Source organism: Capsella rubella, unplaced genomic scaffold (genome assembly GCF_000375325.1).
Source record: "Capsella rubella cultivar Monte Gargano unplaced genomic scaffold, Caprub1_0 scaffold_4, whole genome shotgun sequence".
NCBI lineage: Eukaryota > Viridiplantae > Streptophyta > Magnoliopsida > Brassicales > Brassicaceae > Capsella > Capsella rubella.
Genome location: NW_006238920.1, coordinates 535854 through 549081, shown reverse-complemented (window position 1 = coordinate 549081; position 13228 = coordinate 535854). Strand labels below are relative to the sequence as shown.

The 13228-nt window shown below is 35.1% G+C and overlaps 3 protein-coding genes across 4 annotated transcripts; 1 reads left to right on the top strand and 2 right to left on the bottom strand.

Moving 5' to 3' along the window:
• Nucleotides 1-1611: 1611 nt before the first annotated feature.
• Nucleotides 1612-2001, bottom strand: LOC17889280. The gene has a single exon (XM_006295662.2). The coding sequence runs from the start codon at nucleotides 1999-2001 to the stop codon at nucleotides 1612-1614; it is 390 nt and encodes a 129-aa protein (XP_006295724.2).
• Nucleotides 2002-3567: 1566 nt separating this feature from the next.
• LOC17889429 (ubiquitin carboxyl-terminal hydrolase 4) lies at nucleotides 3568-6349 on the top strand. The gene is made up of 6 exons (XM_006294409.2): nucleotides 3568-3845; nucleotides 4159-4269; nucleotides 4632-4730; nucleotides 4856-5044; nucleotides 5334-5515; nucleotides 5787-6349. The coding sequence occupies exons 1-6, from the start codon at nucleotides 3729-3731 to the stop codon at nucleotides 6184-6186; spliced, it is 1098 nt and encodes a 365-aa protein (XP_006294471.1). The 5' UTR covers nucleotides 3568-3728; the 3' UTR covers nucleotides 6187-6349.
• On the bottom strand, nucleotides 6184-11762 carry LOC17888533 (calmodulin-binding transcription activator 3). Of its 2 annotated transcripts, none has more exons than XM_023783568.1 (14): nucleotides 11511-11762; nucleotides 10772-10891; nucleotides 10568-10683; nucleotides 10335-10423; nucleotides 10084-10126; nucleotides 9768-9978; nucleotides 9558-9668; nucleotides 9157-9449; nucleotides 8955-9012; nucleotides 8497-8861; nucleotides 7738-8417; nucleotides 7127-7655; nucleotides 6718-7035; nucleotides 6184-6621 (listed from the first exon to the last, which is right to left on the bottom strand). In XM_023783568.1, the coding sequence occupies exons 1-14, from the start codon at nucleotides 11548-11550 to the stop codon at nucleotides 6493-6495; spliced, it is 3102 nt and encodes a 1033-aa protein (XP_023639336.1). In that variant the 5' UTR covers nucleotides 11551-11762; the 3' UTR covers nucleotides 6184-6492. The 2 variants fall into 2 exon arrangements, with proteins under 2 accessions (XP_023639336.1, XP_006295625.1); XM_006295563.2 differs by having other exon boundaries at nucleotides 9157-9446.
• Nucleotides 11763-13228: the final 1466 nt, after the last annotated feature.

The window sequence follows — 13228 nt, the reverse complement described above, 5'->3', positions numbered from 1 at the left end:
AGTCTCTTGTATCACAGATATATTAATTGAAGTCAAAGATTGATCTATCGTCCTAGATGATGAATTTGAATCCGATCAGAAAACGATATGTGGGAAACACGAGATTTCAAGTGTATAGTGGCACCAATTCATATGCGTAAGATATTACGCATTGATGCAAACGTCATGGTGTGTGTTCGAGATGCTCGTGAATTTTTTTCAAAGATAATACAAAGTTTTTTTTTCTTCTTTTCCTTTCATTTGAAAGATGGAACGTGACAACGAGACTTTCCCCTTTTGTGCTATTAACAGAAATAATTAAACGTGGAGGCATATTACACACGTACGTATGTACCATTCTATATGATTCAGAACATATCCATCCAAATACTTGCAATTTTAGGAAAGTTCAATGTTTTTTTTTTTTTTTTTTTGCTAAATGGTAAATATTTCATTGAAAATGAAAATAGTTTAGGTTACAATCAAAAGATTAGAAACCTATACACATGGTTCCATGGCAAAAAAAAAATAAAAACATGCAAGCATAAGACGGTAATTAAACCAAGATTTCGGTCCATTTGCTTAACCAAGCAATGAAGCTATGGTAACAAGATGAAGCGATGACGTTTTTTGTTGTCCTCCCCAGATGAGTTGCAGAAGAAGAAGGGCAATTGCAAATTGTAAACACCTTGATACGACAAAAATTTGCTGTAGAAGCCTTTCGCAGGAGGTCCGAGATCGAGCCGTCAACGGTGAGAACTCCAAATCATCGATCACATACTCTCTCTGCATCATGTGAGATTAATTCTTTGTTTCGATCCATGAGCTTTCTCAGAAACGGAACCTCACAAGCCAAGTTAAGCAAGTGGTGCAAGCTCCCTCTACCAAGTTCATTCCCCAAAGTCAGCAGAGCAAAATAACACATTTTACAACCACACCAAAAGCCATTAGCCCTACTAGCTCCTCTACAGCACAAGAAGACGCAAGCAAGAGGCGAGAACGCAAAGCAACGCAATTTTCAAACAAAAGCAGAACAACAGGGAGTAACAACAAAGAACATGCCTTGAACTAAACCAAAGGATTGAAATACAAACAGAGTTCTCAAAAGGAGAGGGGAGCTAGCTACCACCGGTAACAAAACCCTCAACAGAGTTCAATGTTCTTTCCATATTAATTTAAATTTCGTTCTTAGATATATTTTGCTTAGAAAAGAATGGTATAATTATAAAAGAAAATGTGCGACATATGTTAAAACGATATAACAAAGGCTTATATTGATTTTGGTTTGATTTTTTTTTGTATAGTTTCGGAAACCTTTCTGTTTTGGGAATCACTATTCTATCACAATATATATATATATATATACATATATATCGAAAGACATTTCAGAATTGATATTTTGTTTTCTTTTGTTTTGGTATTGAGTTTGAGCTTTCACAATATATATATACAGAAAAAGAATGTCAAAGAAGATTTATAAGTTAGGTTTACTTAGCTTGAATCTACTCAACTTATCAAAACTAAATACAAGTACTTATAATTAATACACTTTTTGTCACTAGTACACTATAACTCAATCTTGTAAGAAAACAAAACCTTTAAAAAATAGTCGACCAAAAAAAAAGAGACCTCTTAAAACGATATGTTACAAAAGAAAATAAAGAACATGGCTGAATTAAATAAAAAGTTCTCAACAAGAAGTGTTAAGAACTTAAGCTGTTTGAAGGGAACAATCATAGATGAGACAGATTTCTCAATCAATTTCTCAACCGAAGCTCTAATGTCACAAGGGACAACTTGTTTAACTGCCAAGCCATCTAAAACTCTATCATCATCGTCATCTCGAAGATGATCTTCTACTTCAGAATCATCGTTGTATCGACGATGATCTTCTTCTTCTTCTTCTTCGTCAGAATCATCAGCAAGCAAATGGGGCGGTACTAAAGATTCTTGAAGCTCCCATTCATCAATACTAAGTCCCCATTCTTGATAATCCACTCCTGCCATTGCTAAAGCCTCCATTGAACCCATATGAAACTAGAAAGTAGTAAAATGTATAGTTTGCTTTTGAGTTGTACTACTTCTTGGTCTTGTTTGAGGATGAGTACGTACGTGTGGCTAATGAACTTACTATATATAGGCATATATGGACGTGCGGGTATCTCCCTTGAAAGATCACGTGAAATAATTTTTAAAACTAAACCACTTGAATTGAATTTTAAATGAATGTCAAATACTTTGGTTGACAAGAAAGAAAAATGCAATATCAAAGACTTTGAACGTAAACAATATGAACAACAACATTCTCGTGATACTCTCTCTCGAAGTTGAAGACCATTTGCATTTTGAAAGTGTAGTAATACTAATCTTCTATAGCCCTCGTCATCTACTCATCGTAGTGATGATATCTATTAACCTATTTGTATCAACAACATTACACACAAATTGATCTCACTCGATTATATAATGAACACTACACATGCAAAAAAAACTGTTAAATGTGCATGAAAAAGAACAAAAAAGAAACATTTGTAATTTTGTCCTCCAATTATGTGAAATGTACACATACATTATCTACATTTATACTATGTTATACACCATAAAAGTTTAATTCATGACTTTTTGCCCCCTCTAAAATTCTTTGTAACTAAATTATAGTTTTAGTGGGTATTTGTTTTGTTATCTAATTTTATTTAGCTGTGGGTTAGGAAAAGTTTATTATTATTCCATAACATTACAATCCAAAAACACATAAAGACAAAAATATCTGATTTTCAAAAAGACATGTAGATAAACTAAGTGGGTGTTATTGGATAATGGATTTTAATAGAGTCTAACTCTAACCCAAGTCTAATGTTATTTAATCAATGATTTTAAATACTTTACTCAAATCAAGTGTTATTGGTTCTTATATTTGCAAAATCTTCATTAAAAGAGTTTAAAATGTAGTGTTATTGATTCTTATATTTGCAAAATCTTCATTAAAAGAGTTTAAAATCTAGTGTTATTGGTTCTTATACTTACAATTATTAACTAAAGTCTTATGTTATTCAAGTTTGGTGGATTTTCACAAATGATTTCATTTGAAAAGCTTTGAGTGAATCTGAAACTGATTTCATGTGTAAATTATGTCAATCCCAAAACCCCCTAAGGTTAGTACAGTCAAAGTCAATCTTAAGACTTGTCAATATTCAGCACATATCTGCATAATATATAAATTTGTGGTTTTGACCAGAAAATAATAAATAATAATTTGAGCTAAATGAAATAAAATTAACTTGGCAATTAGGCAGCTTTTATATATCTTCCAATTTCAATTTATTTTAGTAAATTCATAAAAGCCACACATATTTTAAGTTGGAAAAAAGAAAACCATAATTATTTTTATATTACTTTATTTTAAGTCAAATGCAACAATCTGAAAGTGAGTACACTTAATATATGATTTTATGATATAAAAATAATAAAATGGCTAAAATATAGAAATTTATAAATGTTTCCAAACAAATTTATAAATGATTTTAATTTTTTTTAATTGACATTATAATAGTCGCGTAAAACAGAAAATTTCAATTTCGATCCCTCTTCTTTAACATCTTCGAAATCTGAAAAATCTCCACACTGAATCATCACCATCATCATCCGTCACTGATTCGACTCTGTTCCTTTGTAGAGATCTCCGAGTCAAATCAGAACGAGTTCAGGAAAAACGAAACCACGGTGTTTCGGAAGGTCGGAGGCTAGGTCTGATGGGCGCCGCGGGGTCCAAACTCGAGAAAGCTCTCGGCGACCAGTTCCCTGAAGGAGAACGCTACTTCGGATTCGAAAATTTCGGCAACACTTGTTACTGTAACAGTGTCTTACAGGTCTCTTTCTCTCTCTCTCTCTATCGATTCCTCATTTTGAGTTTCATCTGTACGAATCGTTTTTGCTTTTGGTAGATTTCATCTAGGATTTTGAAATTTCTGATGCGTATCTGAAGAATGAATGATCATTACCTTACGAATCACATCGAATTCGAGAATATGTTTGAGAAACGTTTGGTTGATATGTGGATCAGTTCTTTAGGTCTGTTTGTATTCTATGTTTGTTCACAAATTTCAAGACTAGAAGAAGGCTGAGCCAGAGTCTGTGTTCATGAACTAAGCGTTTGTTATATGAACCCTTTCATTTGTGCAGGCGCTTTATTTTTGTGCTCCCTTTCGTGAACAATTGCTTGAACACTCTGCAAATAGTAGAGCTGATTCTGAGGAGAATCTCTTGACCTGCTTGGAGGACTTGTTTTCGCAGGTAAATTGAATATTGATTCGTTTATTACAGCTCGTCAACATTTTGGTGTAGCAATCACTGCTTGAGTTGACTTATGTTTTGATGGATATGTTCTTCTAATACTGCAAAACACGTTTTGATTGGTGGAAACACTTAACAGTTTTCGTTTGAGTAGTCTATACTGCTTGGTTATTGGTACACTTTCTGGTTTTTTTTTTTTTAAAGGTTCACATTGCAGATGTATTGATGTGTTTGCTTCGTGTAGCCTTTAATATTTCTTGTCATCATTTACTTAGATAATTGTGGTGGTGTTCACTGTTTTCATGATTGTGGTGGTGATCACTGCTTTTAAGTCTGCTATCTTAATTAACCTTTTCCCATAGATAACTTCCCAAAAGAAGAAAACAGGAGTTATTGCTCCGAAGCGTTTTGTACAGAGACTGAAAAAACAAAATGAGCTTTTCCGGAGTTATATGCATCAGGTACTCTGCATAACTGCCTATCTTCTCAATATTTCTTTTATGTGACGATAATTAAATTGTGGGAGAAGCAATCTAAATCTATAAACACAGCGTTTGATTAGATTTTGTTTACTCTTTTCATGTAGGATGCACATGAGTTCTTGAATTATTTGCTAAATGAACTTGTTGACATCTTAGAGAAAGAGGCAAAAGTTACAAAAACAGACCATGAAACTTTATCATCTCCTGAAAAGATCTCAAATGGATCGAAAGCTCCTCAGGAAAACGGTGTTCATAAAGAACCTATTGTTACATGGGTGCACAAGATTTTTCAGGTAAGGTGCTTCTTAATAAATTGCATATCTTTCTTCTACGGTAGGATCAGTTCATTTTCGACTTTGTTTAGATGCCGGATTTTCATAAGCAAAAAAGTATTTAGTCATAGACCTACATAGCTTCCTTCAGCATAGATGCAGTAAGCATCAGTAACATTCCAGGGCAATACGTAATTTCCTGCATTCTCTCTAGTCCCCAAAGCGAGCCCAATCACTAAAGTGAACATCATATATTGTAAAGTCTTTTCCAGTTATCTCAAGTGATTAAGCATGTGCAAACCTGTTACAGGGTATACTTACCAACGAGACAAGGTGTCTGCGGTGTGAGACTGTAACAGCAAGAGATGAAACTTTCCTAGACCTGAGCCTTGATATTGAACAGAACAGTTCGATAACTAGCTGTTTGAAAAACTTCAGCTCCACAGAGACTCTACACGCTGAAGACAAATTCTTCTGTGACAAGTGCTGCAGGTAAAAAATCCTCTTCCTTACAGCCTCATGTTCCTTGATCATTGGGCTTGCATTTACTATATAACCTGCATCATATTATAAAGCACAACCCAAAATGTTATGACTAGTTCTTCACTGCTCCCTTAAGTTTTTTGGTTAGGTATTCGAATATAGTCTGTTTCAATAATGTTACACAACTCAAGTCCTTGTTGTTCATTCTTCACTGTGCAAGACTCCCAAAAGTTTTTTAATTGATTTCATGACTGAAACAGTTTTATGATTACTTGTGCAGCTTACAAGAAGCGCAGAAGAGGATGAAGATCAAGAAACCGCCACACATCTTAGTTATACATCTGAAAAGGTTTAAATACATCGAACAATTGGGCCGCTACAAGAAGTTATCTTACAGAGTCGTCTTCCCGCTGGAACTGAAACTCAGCAACACAGTGGAAGAGTATGTGGACATCGAGTACTCTCTCTTCGCAGTTGTGGTTCATGTCGGAAGTGGACCCAACCATGGTCACTATGTTAGCCTCGTGAAATCTCATAACCATTGGCTCTTCTTTGATGATGAAACTGTCGAAATGATTGAAGAATCTGCTGTTCAGACATTCTTTGGCTCATCACAAGAGTACTCGAGCAATACTGATCATGGCTACATCTTGTTATATGAGAGCCTCGGAACAAGATAGAGGAAAAGAGCTTTTTTAGTCATTTGACAAGAACATAATCTCTCTCTATCTCTCTTACAAATTCAATTTTCTCTTAACTCAGAAAGACACAAAGTTTGTATACTAATGGAAACCAAGCCATGTACAGTTTAATGACAAGGAAGGTTTACAATCTAAGTTATTATATAAGTCTGTTTTAGTTAATGTTCAAATATTATCATTTAAATTAGAGTAATGAATGCAGTTACAGAATATGAGAAGGGGATTACATAAGAATATACAAGTTTAATGAGTCAATAATACTGTGACATAAAGCTTGAGAGTGGTTTAATTGCTCCACAAAGATGAGGACATAGGCAACATCAATGTGTCATCGTCTCCCAACAATGCTTCGATATCTATCAGATCATCATCAAAACATGTTGCTCCTTCTGAATTTTCAAGAGCTTTCTCCACCTAAAACCATAGATTTAGAATCAAGATTTTTCAGGTTTGTTTGATTTCTAAGAATATGAGTAAAGTTTTCTTTTTCTTCTTCTAATTATAAGTTACCTTGCTTTCTTGGATATCGTTGACCACATTTAGCAATCTACGGTATTGATCTCTAGCTTCAGGATATTGAACCATTGATTTCACTCTTGCAAGAGCCTTTTGTAGCCTTTCCTCTGTTTGCTTTCTTCCTTGTTTGAAAAAATCGTCATCTTCTTCTTTCTCTGTTCCATCTTGCATCTTATCAACAAGTGCATCTGACTTAAACCCGCGCAAACCAGCTCCTTTCCTTCTCCAACGCAATATCACCTTCTCTAAAATCCCCACTGACCAAATTATCTTTCTGTAGTTTTTCCTAACCTGATAACCTCTCACATGAGCCTGCACCATTGCCAGTTAAAACAGTTAAGAATTTCAGATATACATTAAACGAATCAAGAACTTGACTTGGTTTTATCAAAACATTACAAACCTGTATTTTGATGATTCTTTGTCTTGTAATCAAATAGTCTTTTCTTCCCTTGTAACCACGGAACTTGTTCTGAATCCGGATAGCAGCAGCTTGCACAGAATCATCACTATGGGCCCGTCCTGATTTGTGTGTTTTAGGAGCTAGCATTGAAAGAGCACGCTCCTCCGACATTCCAAGCTTTCTATCTCCAAATTCTTTTAATTGCTTCTTCTGGAAAGACTGAGCCCTGAAAACCTGATGAATCCGAGCTGCTGCCTGAGTAGCGTTACGTACAGCTGTCAACGAGTCTGTTAATGATGAGCTGGATGGGCTAGGAGCACTCTCAACAGTTTCCGCATTTTTATCATTCAGACTGAGCAAAGAAACATGGGCCCTTAAGGCATATTCTGAGAGATAACCAGCAATTCCTTTGTGACCGTTAGCATAGGCTAGATCAGAAGGTGTGCTTCCTGATGGGAAATCTGGATTTGGGTCAGTTAAAGTTCCAGGAGCAGCACCAAGAGCTATGAGTGAACCAATTATCCGCTCCCTGAATATGAAATTACCCTTGTTTCAAATACAATATCATAGAAAGAGAAGATGAAATAGTGAAATTTTTAGAAGTAACTCACCTGCCAAAGAAAGCTGCCCAATGAAGTGCAGTCCAACCATTTACATCACGAAAATCAACGCTTACACCGGCAAGTATTGTTGGTTCTAAGGCCCAGTTGTAACCAAGAGAAGCTGCAAAGTGTAATACACCTTGGCCACCTTCATCCAAAACACTGGGACCTTTTCCACCTTCTGCTATCTTTTGTAAAAGCCATGAGTGTAAACTTTCTTTCAGAACGTCCTGCAAAAGACTTTTTTTCATATTTTCTTGGGAGATTTCATTCATGAGCATCTGATCCAACTGGTCATCATTCTCGAAAAGTAGTAAACTAATCTTCTCGCTCACTTGGGACAAATCACTGTCATTCCCGGAAACAGGGGTTGAGCTTTCAGATTTTGAGCACAATAGTTTAACAAATCTTGCCTCCAGAATTTCAATAGTGGACTCATCATCTGTTTCTTTATCATATATTTGAGACTCCACAACCTTGTACTCAAATTCACGCACTTCACTGCATGCCAATCTGTTGGAACATGTTACATAAAACGGAACTCTTCCAGCCTCATGCATAGGAGCAACACATTGGAGAACACCATTAGCTATAACATCTGCTGGAACTTCTGTTTGTCCAAACATGCAAGACCACTCGCCAATTTCAGCCTCCTCCCGAGTCTTTAAGAATTTTCCAGTGACAAAAACCTAAAATTTTTGCAAAAGAAAATAAGCAAAAACCTATCTTATGACTCCCCGAAAAGTTAAATTGATCAATAGTGCTTACCACCACTTCACAACCCACATACGCCCAGCTTGGAGAGAATTCATTGATGCTAAAGAGTTGTTCCTTTGAGAGGGAAGGACTCATAATATATCCATCCAAGTCCCTCCTAGAGTTGTGACCATTGGACCCATCCTCACTCTCAACTTCTTCCCAGTAAGTTCTTGAACTTGATTGCGTAAAGGACTCGTTTGCATCAGCTATAACACCAACATCACCTAGTTCTTTGCTCATCCAGCGATTGAAACTGTCCATCTTTTTCAGACCTGCTTCGCCCAACGCACCGTCTAACAGATGCTGTTTCATCGTGGATAGATATGGAGCTTTTTCATTCGAAGCTAGATTGCTTATAGCATTTGGCTCTATATCTGCAGTTGATACAAAAATGTTGAAGGTTAGCTTTTAAAGACAAAGTAAATTCAAACCATGTATTAAAACAACAAGCTAATTGCAGTGTAAACCTTGTCCTTGGAACCACATAGCATTCGCAGATGTAACTCCTGAATTAAACTGCTGATTCTGTAGACGTTTAGAAAAGAAAGTAAAATTCAGACACTCAAATGATTACATAGCCTATCAAAGGAGCATAGCAAACATACAGCAATACAAACTGAGCAAGAGGAATGTAGAAATTGACCCAGATACAATCAGAAATGTGTATACCCGGCTTTTGATCATGGACTCTTGTAAAGAGGCAAAATCTTGCATAGTAAAAGAAGAGCTTTGGAGTATTTGGTCCAGCACTTCATGCTCACTATTAGGCTGCAAAGGTATGCCTTCAGCTCCAGAACCACAATTTCCCAGAATCTCTTCCCACGTTTGGGAATCAATGGATTTTCTGTTTTTTAGCCCATTTGTTACTCCAGGACTGTTTATATTCTTGCTCTTGTCTACCATAACCAAAGAATCTGTTATGGGGATTGTGCGAAACTCTTTCTGATAACTATCCCTGGCTGCTATTAAATAAAATTAAATAAGTCATTCCTAATTATCAGATGGTAGTTACTAGAACTTATGCTTCTAATGATAGAAAAAGAGCATTAACCAGGTCACCAGGAGCTTACGCGTCAAAGATACTTGATAGTAAGGATTATAACCAGTAAGGTTTCCTCCAGTTGCAGGCTGCTGAAGTTTTTGATGAGAGTAAACTATGGAGCTTCCATGCTGATTGTATGCTACAAAATACACGTACGCAATATGCATAAGATAAGAGACTAAAACGGAAACTAGTCCTTAAAATGCAGATATGACATCATGTGTGAAAGAAGAAGCACCTGATTCAGCATCTTCAAGTTCTGGAGTGTGAAAACCATTGACACTTGCTGAGTCAGTAGTTTGTGAAAAATTGCTATGATCATTTTGATTGAAGCTGCAAGAAGCATAACCATCGTGTTCACTGGTCAAGGCTTCCCCAGCTTCTTGAGGAGACCGAGCAGCATCTCCACTCCTTTGCATCCGGTTAACAGAAGTAGAAACTCTACTACCCTGATTCACGTACAAATATCACACTCATGCTCAACTATACTCTAATTCCGTGAAAAGAAAATAAATGAGGTAGAGTTATTAGCAAATAACAGGATGGGGTCAAACCTTAACTTCGAGATAGTGAACAAAAACTATGTGGGAAAGCTCTCTGTATTATTCACCAACAAAAAAACAACAAGAAACTTAGAAAAGGTGTTGTATTCTCGTTAACTTCGAAGACATATTAACCTCCAGGTAATATACTTCAAGTTGCATAACATATAAGATGAGAGAAAGAGAGAGCGGGAATCTATGAAAATAGTTTAAGATCACAAGCAAATGATGCAAAAGTTGTAATGCTATAATAATAAGCTTACTCTTGAAGCAACCAATAACTGCGTCTTTGAAAGTTTTCATTGTCCTGTCCATGCGCATAGTAACAATGTAGAACATCAACACTTCCCGCCTGCATGGATAGTCATGAGCTAGAGAAATCACTAATAAGCACCTACCAAAATCTTGATGATATTAATATATCAATCATTTTGGGTCATTTTGACCATACATCTCAAAGAACAACGACGTAAAAGAAACATGTCTCATTTACTACCTTCAACCTCTCATGAGCTTCTTTCACTGTCTTTCCATCTTTTTTCTTCCTCCAATTGTGCCCGTCTTTCCTGAAGTATCTGAGCACCTTTCGATCAAACATAAAAACAGACCCACCTGAAAATGAGACAGATATTTAGCATGAACATCAGTCTTCAAACTCCTGAGTTTCCCACTACACTGAATGTTTATAAATGAAACTTACTTGATGGTGTAGTAGGTGGCTCGGTAGAAATTTGAAACCTTTGGTAATTCTGTAAAATTTCACATATTTCAGGTGGACGAAGCCATCGATGTCGTGCTTCTGAGAGTATTTGGCCAACATCTGTGGACAAAAGCATTGAAATTAGAAGACACAAAACTTAGTACAATTGAGGTATCCTTCAACAAGAAACCTTTAAGAGACTCTACAGTACACTCAGTAAGTAGGTGCAGATCTAGTAGCTAAAAAGTCAACTCCCTATTAAGTAAGAAGCAGCTAATTTAAAGTACAACAAAACACAACACAACATACTGAAACCAGCCTAAACATATCATAAATTATGCATATAGAATAAAAGAGTAAACTAGTTAAAATGATGATCAAGACCAAAACAAAGATATAGATTAGATTCGTTATCAACTAAGTTAAGTATTATAAGCACAGTCAAAGACTAATTAGTAAGTAAGTGATGAACTTAATTAACCAAATCAAATTATAAGAATATTCAGATAAAATATGATTCCCACAAGAACAAATCATCATCACTCACACCAATAATAGATTTTTCTTTATCTTTCACAAAAAAGCTCTTATTGAATAGACTCCACACAGATAAAGATTGAAACTTTGATGACTATGAGTGACACCAAAATAGATCGAAAAAAAGATATAATCGGATAAAGATATGACCAAAGCAAAACCAAATACATAAAAAAGAAAAGAACAAAACTTTTCACTTCACCTAATTCACTAACAGGGCTGAATCGTCTTGCTTCCGCCATGGATTCGTTTCTCCGATCTCAGAGCATCCAAGCAGACATGAAAGCTGGATATGATAGTAAAAAGAAAAAGTGAAAGCTTTAAGAGTAAAGGTGAAAGCTTTCTTATTCTTCTTCGTCGTGTGGGTGAAACAGAGGAGGTATGAATCAATCAATCAAGAAGAGAAAAGTGAAGAAGGAAGCATCTGAGTAGTGAGAAAGAGAGAGAGAGAGAGATAGGAATGAATCCGTACGGTGAGGAAAATAAAAATGGCCGTCGTAATTGAATTTATTTTCTTTCTTAGTCAAATTCTTCTGACGCAAGTTCCGGGACTCTCGCGGAACTATTCGTATGTTCTTAAATCGAAATAAGGAATCCCAATCTTTGTTAATTTTATCATCATCTAATTGTTTTTTTGGGTTCTCTGTACTCTGTAGTATTAAATTATCAATTGGGTTATTTTATCACGTGTTGACAAATATATTCTTCTTGTTTATGATTGTTTTTTCTGTTTTTTTTTTTCCTAAATGAAACTTGAAATTTTTATTTGGTGTTAGATTTGCTTACGGAATCTTTTTGTAACTATAGAGTATCTAATTTTATGATTTTGTAACTTTTTTAAACTCTTCACAGTTTTTTTTTCTCATTCTTCTAAGTTGTTCTTTGTTTAAAATCCTTTCAAGCATAAGATGGATATATTGTAAACAAATGTTTTTTTTTTTGGTTGAATAAATTTTATATTCATTGAAAAAAAAACGTTTCATGATCTAGTTTACTTCCAAAAAAAAGTTCTTGATATTTCGAATATTTCTGAATTTTTGAATGAAAAATAAACATAAAATTATATAAATTATCAATAAAAAATGACAGAAAAAGTGAAAACTTAAACGGTAACACAAGGGAAATTATATTGATTTGGTAATATGTATAGTTTTGTGAAGCTTCTTGTCTCTTGACTAAGGTTTAATTATATACACTAGATTTGGGTTTTGTTTTCATAGATTATGAATGAATTATTGCAGATTAATGGAATAAGTCTTATCGAACTATGTGTCGTGGTTTCGTTCGTCGGTCGAAACATAATGGTTTGTTTTGTATCGTCAATATGGTACAAAGAAAATAAGCTAATGTACGAATGAACACTTCAGCCACTAGAGGTAAGTGTTCTACAAGAACAAAACAAACATGTGGTAATCCGAAAAGTACTTGTGAGTATTAATTCTCTTACATTTAAAATTTGTAAAGTAAAAAACAGACCACAAGACTTGCTTGAAAAAGAAAAAAAGAATTAGGATCATTTTTGTGAAGATGTGATCGTAAGAGTGGTCAAGAAAATAAATGAGATTGTGTCTCCAAAAGTACAAAGGATGTTTTTGATTATTCTCTAACACTTAATGTTTTAAGAGCATGAGCATGAGATTGAGAAGGTTATGAATCTTTTTTTTCTCAAAGATAGAAATGACGTAGTGTTTTATATAGAATAATTGGTCCGTACGTACGTCACGTGTTAGTGTATCGAGTCAAGCTAAGTAAGGATCCGTCCAAACGGGTAAGTAAGAAGCATTTCAAGTGTTTTGCTTATTCTATGAAGCAATTGGCCGACAACTTAATCTTGATATCAGTGAGAGCTTAGGTTGAAGGCAATATATAGCTTGGAGGGTATGTACTAGTTGCAGCATCTTCATATATAGTCTTTGTTTC

Bases quoted from the DNA above. Each gene is read 5' to 3' on its own strand.
- LOC17889280 (XM_006295662.2), bottom strand. From the start codon at position 2,001: ATGGAGGCTTTAGCAATGGCAGGAGTGGATTATCAAGAATGGGGACTT.
- LOC17889429 (XM_006294409.2), top strand. From the start codon at position 3,729: ATGGGCGCCGCGGGGTCCAAACTCGAGAAAGCTCTCGGCGACCAGTTC. The intron at 3,846-4,158 runs GTCTCTTTCTCT...TCATTTGTGCAG, and splicing joins ACTGTAACAGTGTCTTACAG to GCGCTTTATTTTTGTGCTCC. The intron at 4,731-4,855 runs GTACTCTGCATA...CTTTTCATGTAG, and splicing joins TCCGGAGTTATATGCATCAG to GATGCACATGAGTTCTTGAA.
- LOC17888533 (XM_023783568.1), bottom strand. From the start codon at position 11,550: ATGGCGGAAGCAAGACGATTCAGCCCTGTTAGTGAATTAG. The intron at 9,450-9,557 runs GTAAGCTCCTGG...TTTATTTAATAG, and splicing joins CTATCAAGTATCTTTGACGC to CAGCCAGGGATAGTTATCAG. The intron at 6,622-6,717 runs GTAACTTATAAT...CTATGGTTTTAG, and splicing joins ACGATATCCAAGAAAGCAAG to GTGGAGAAAGCTCTTGAAAA.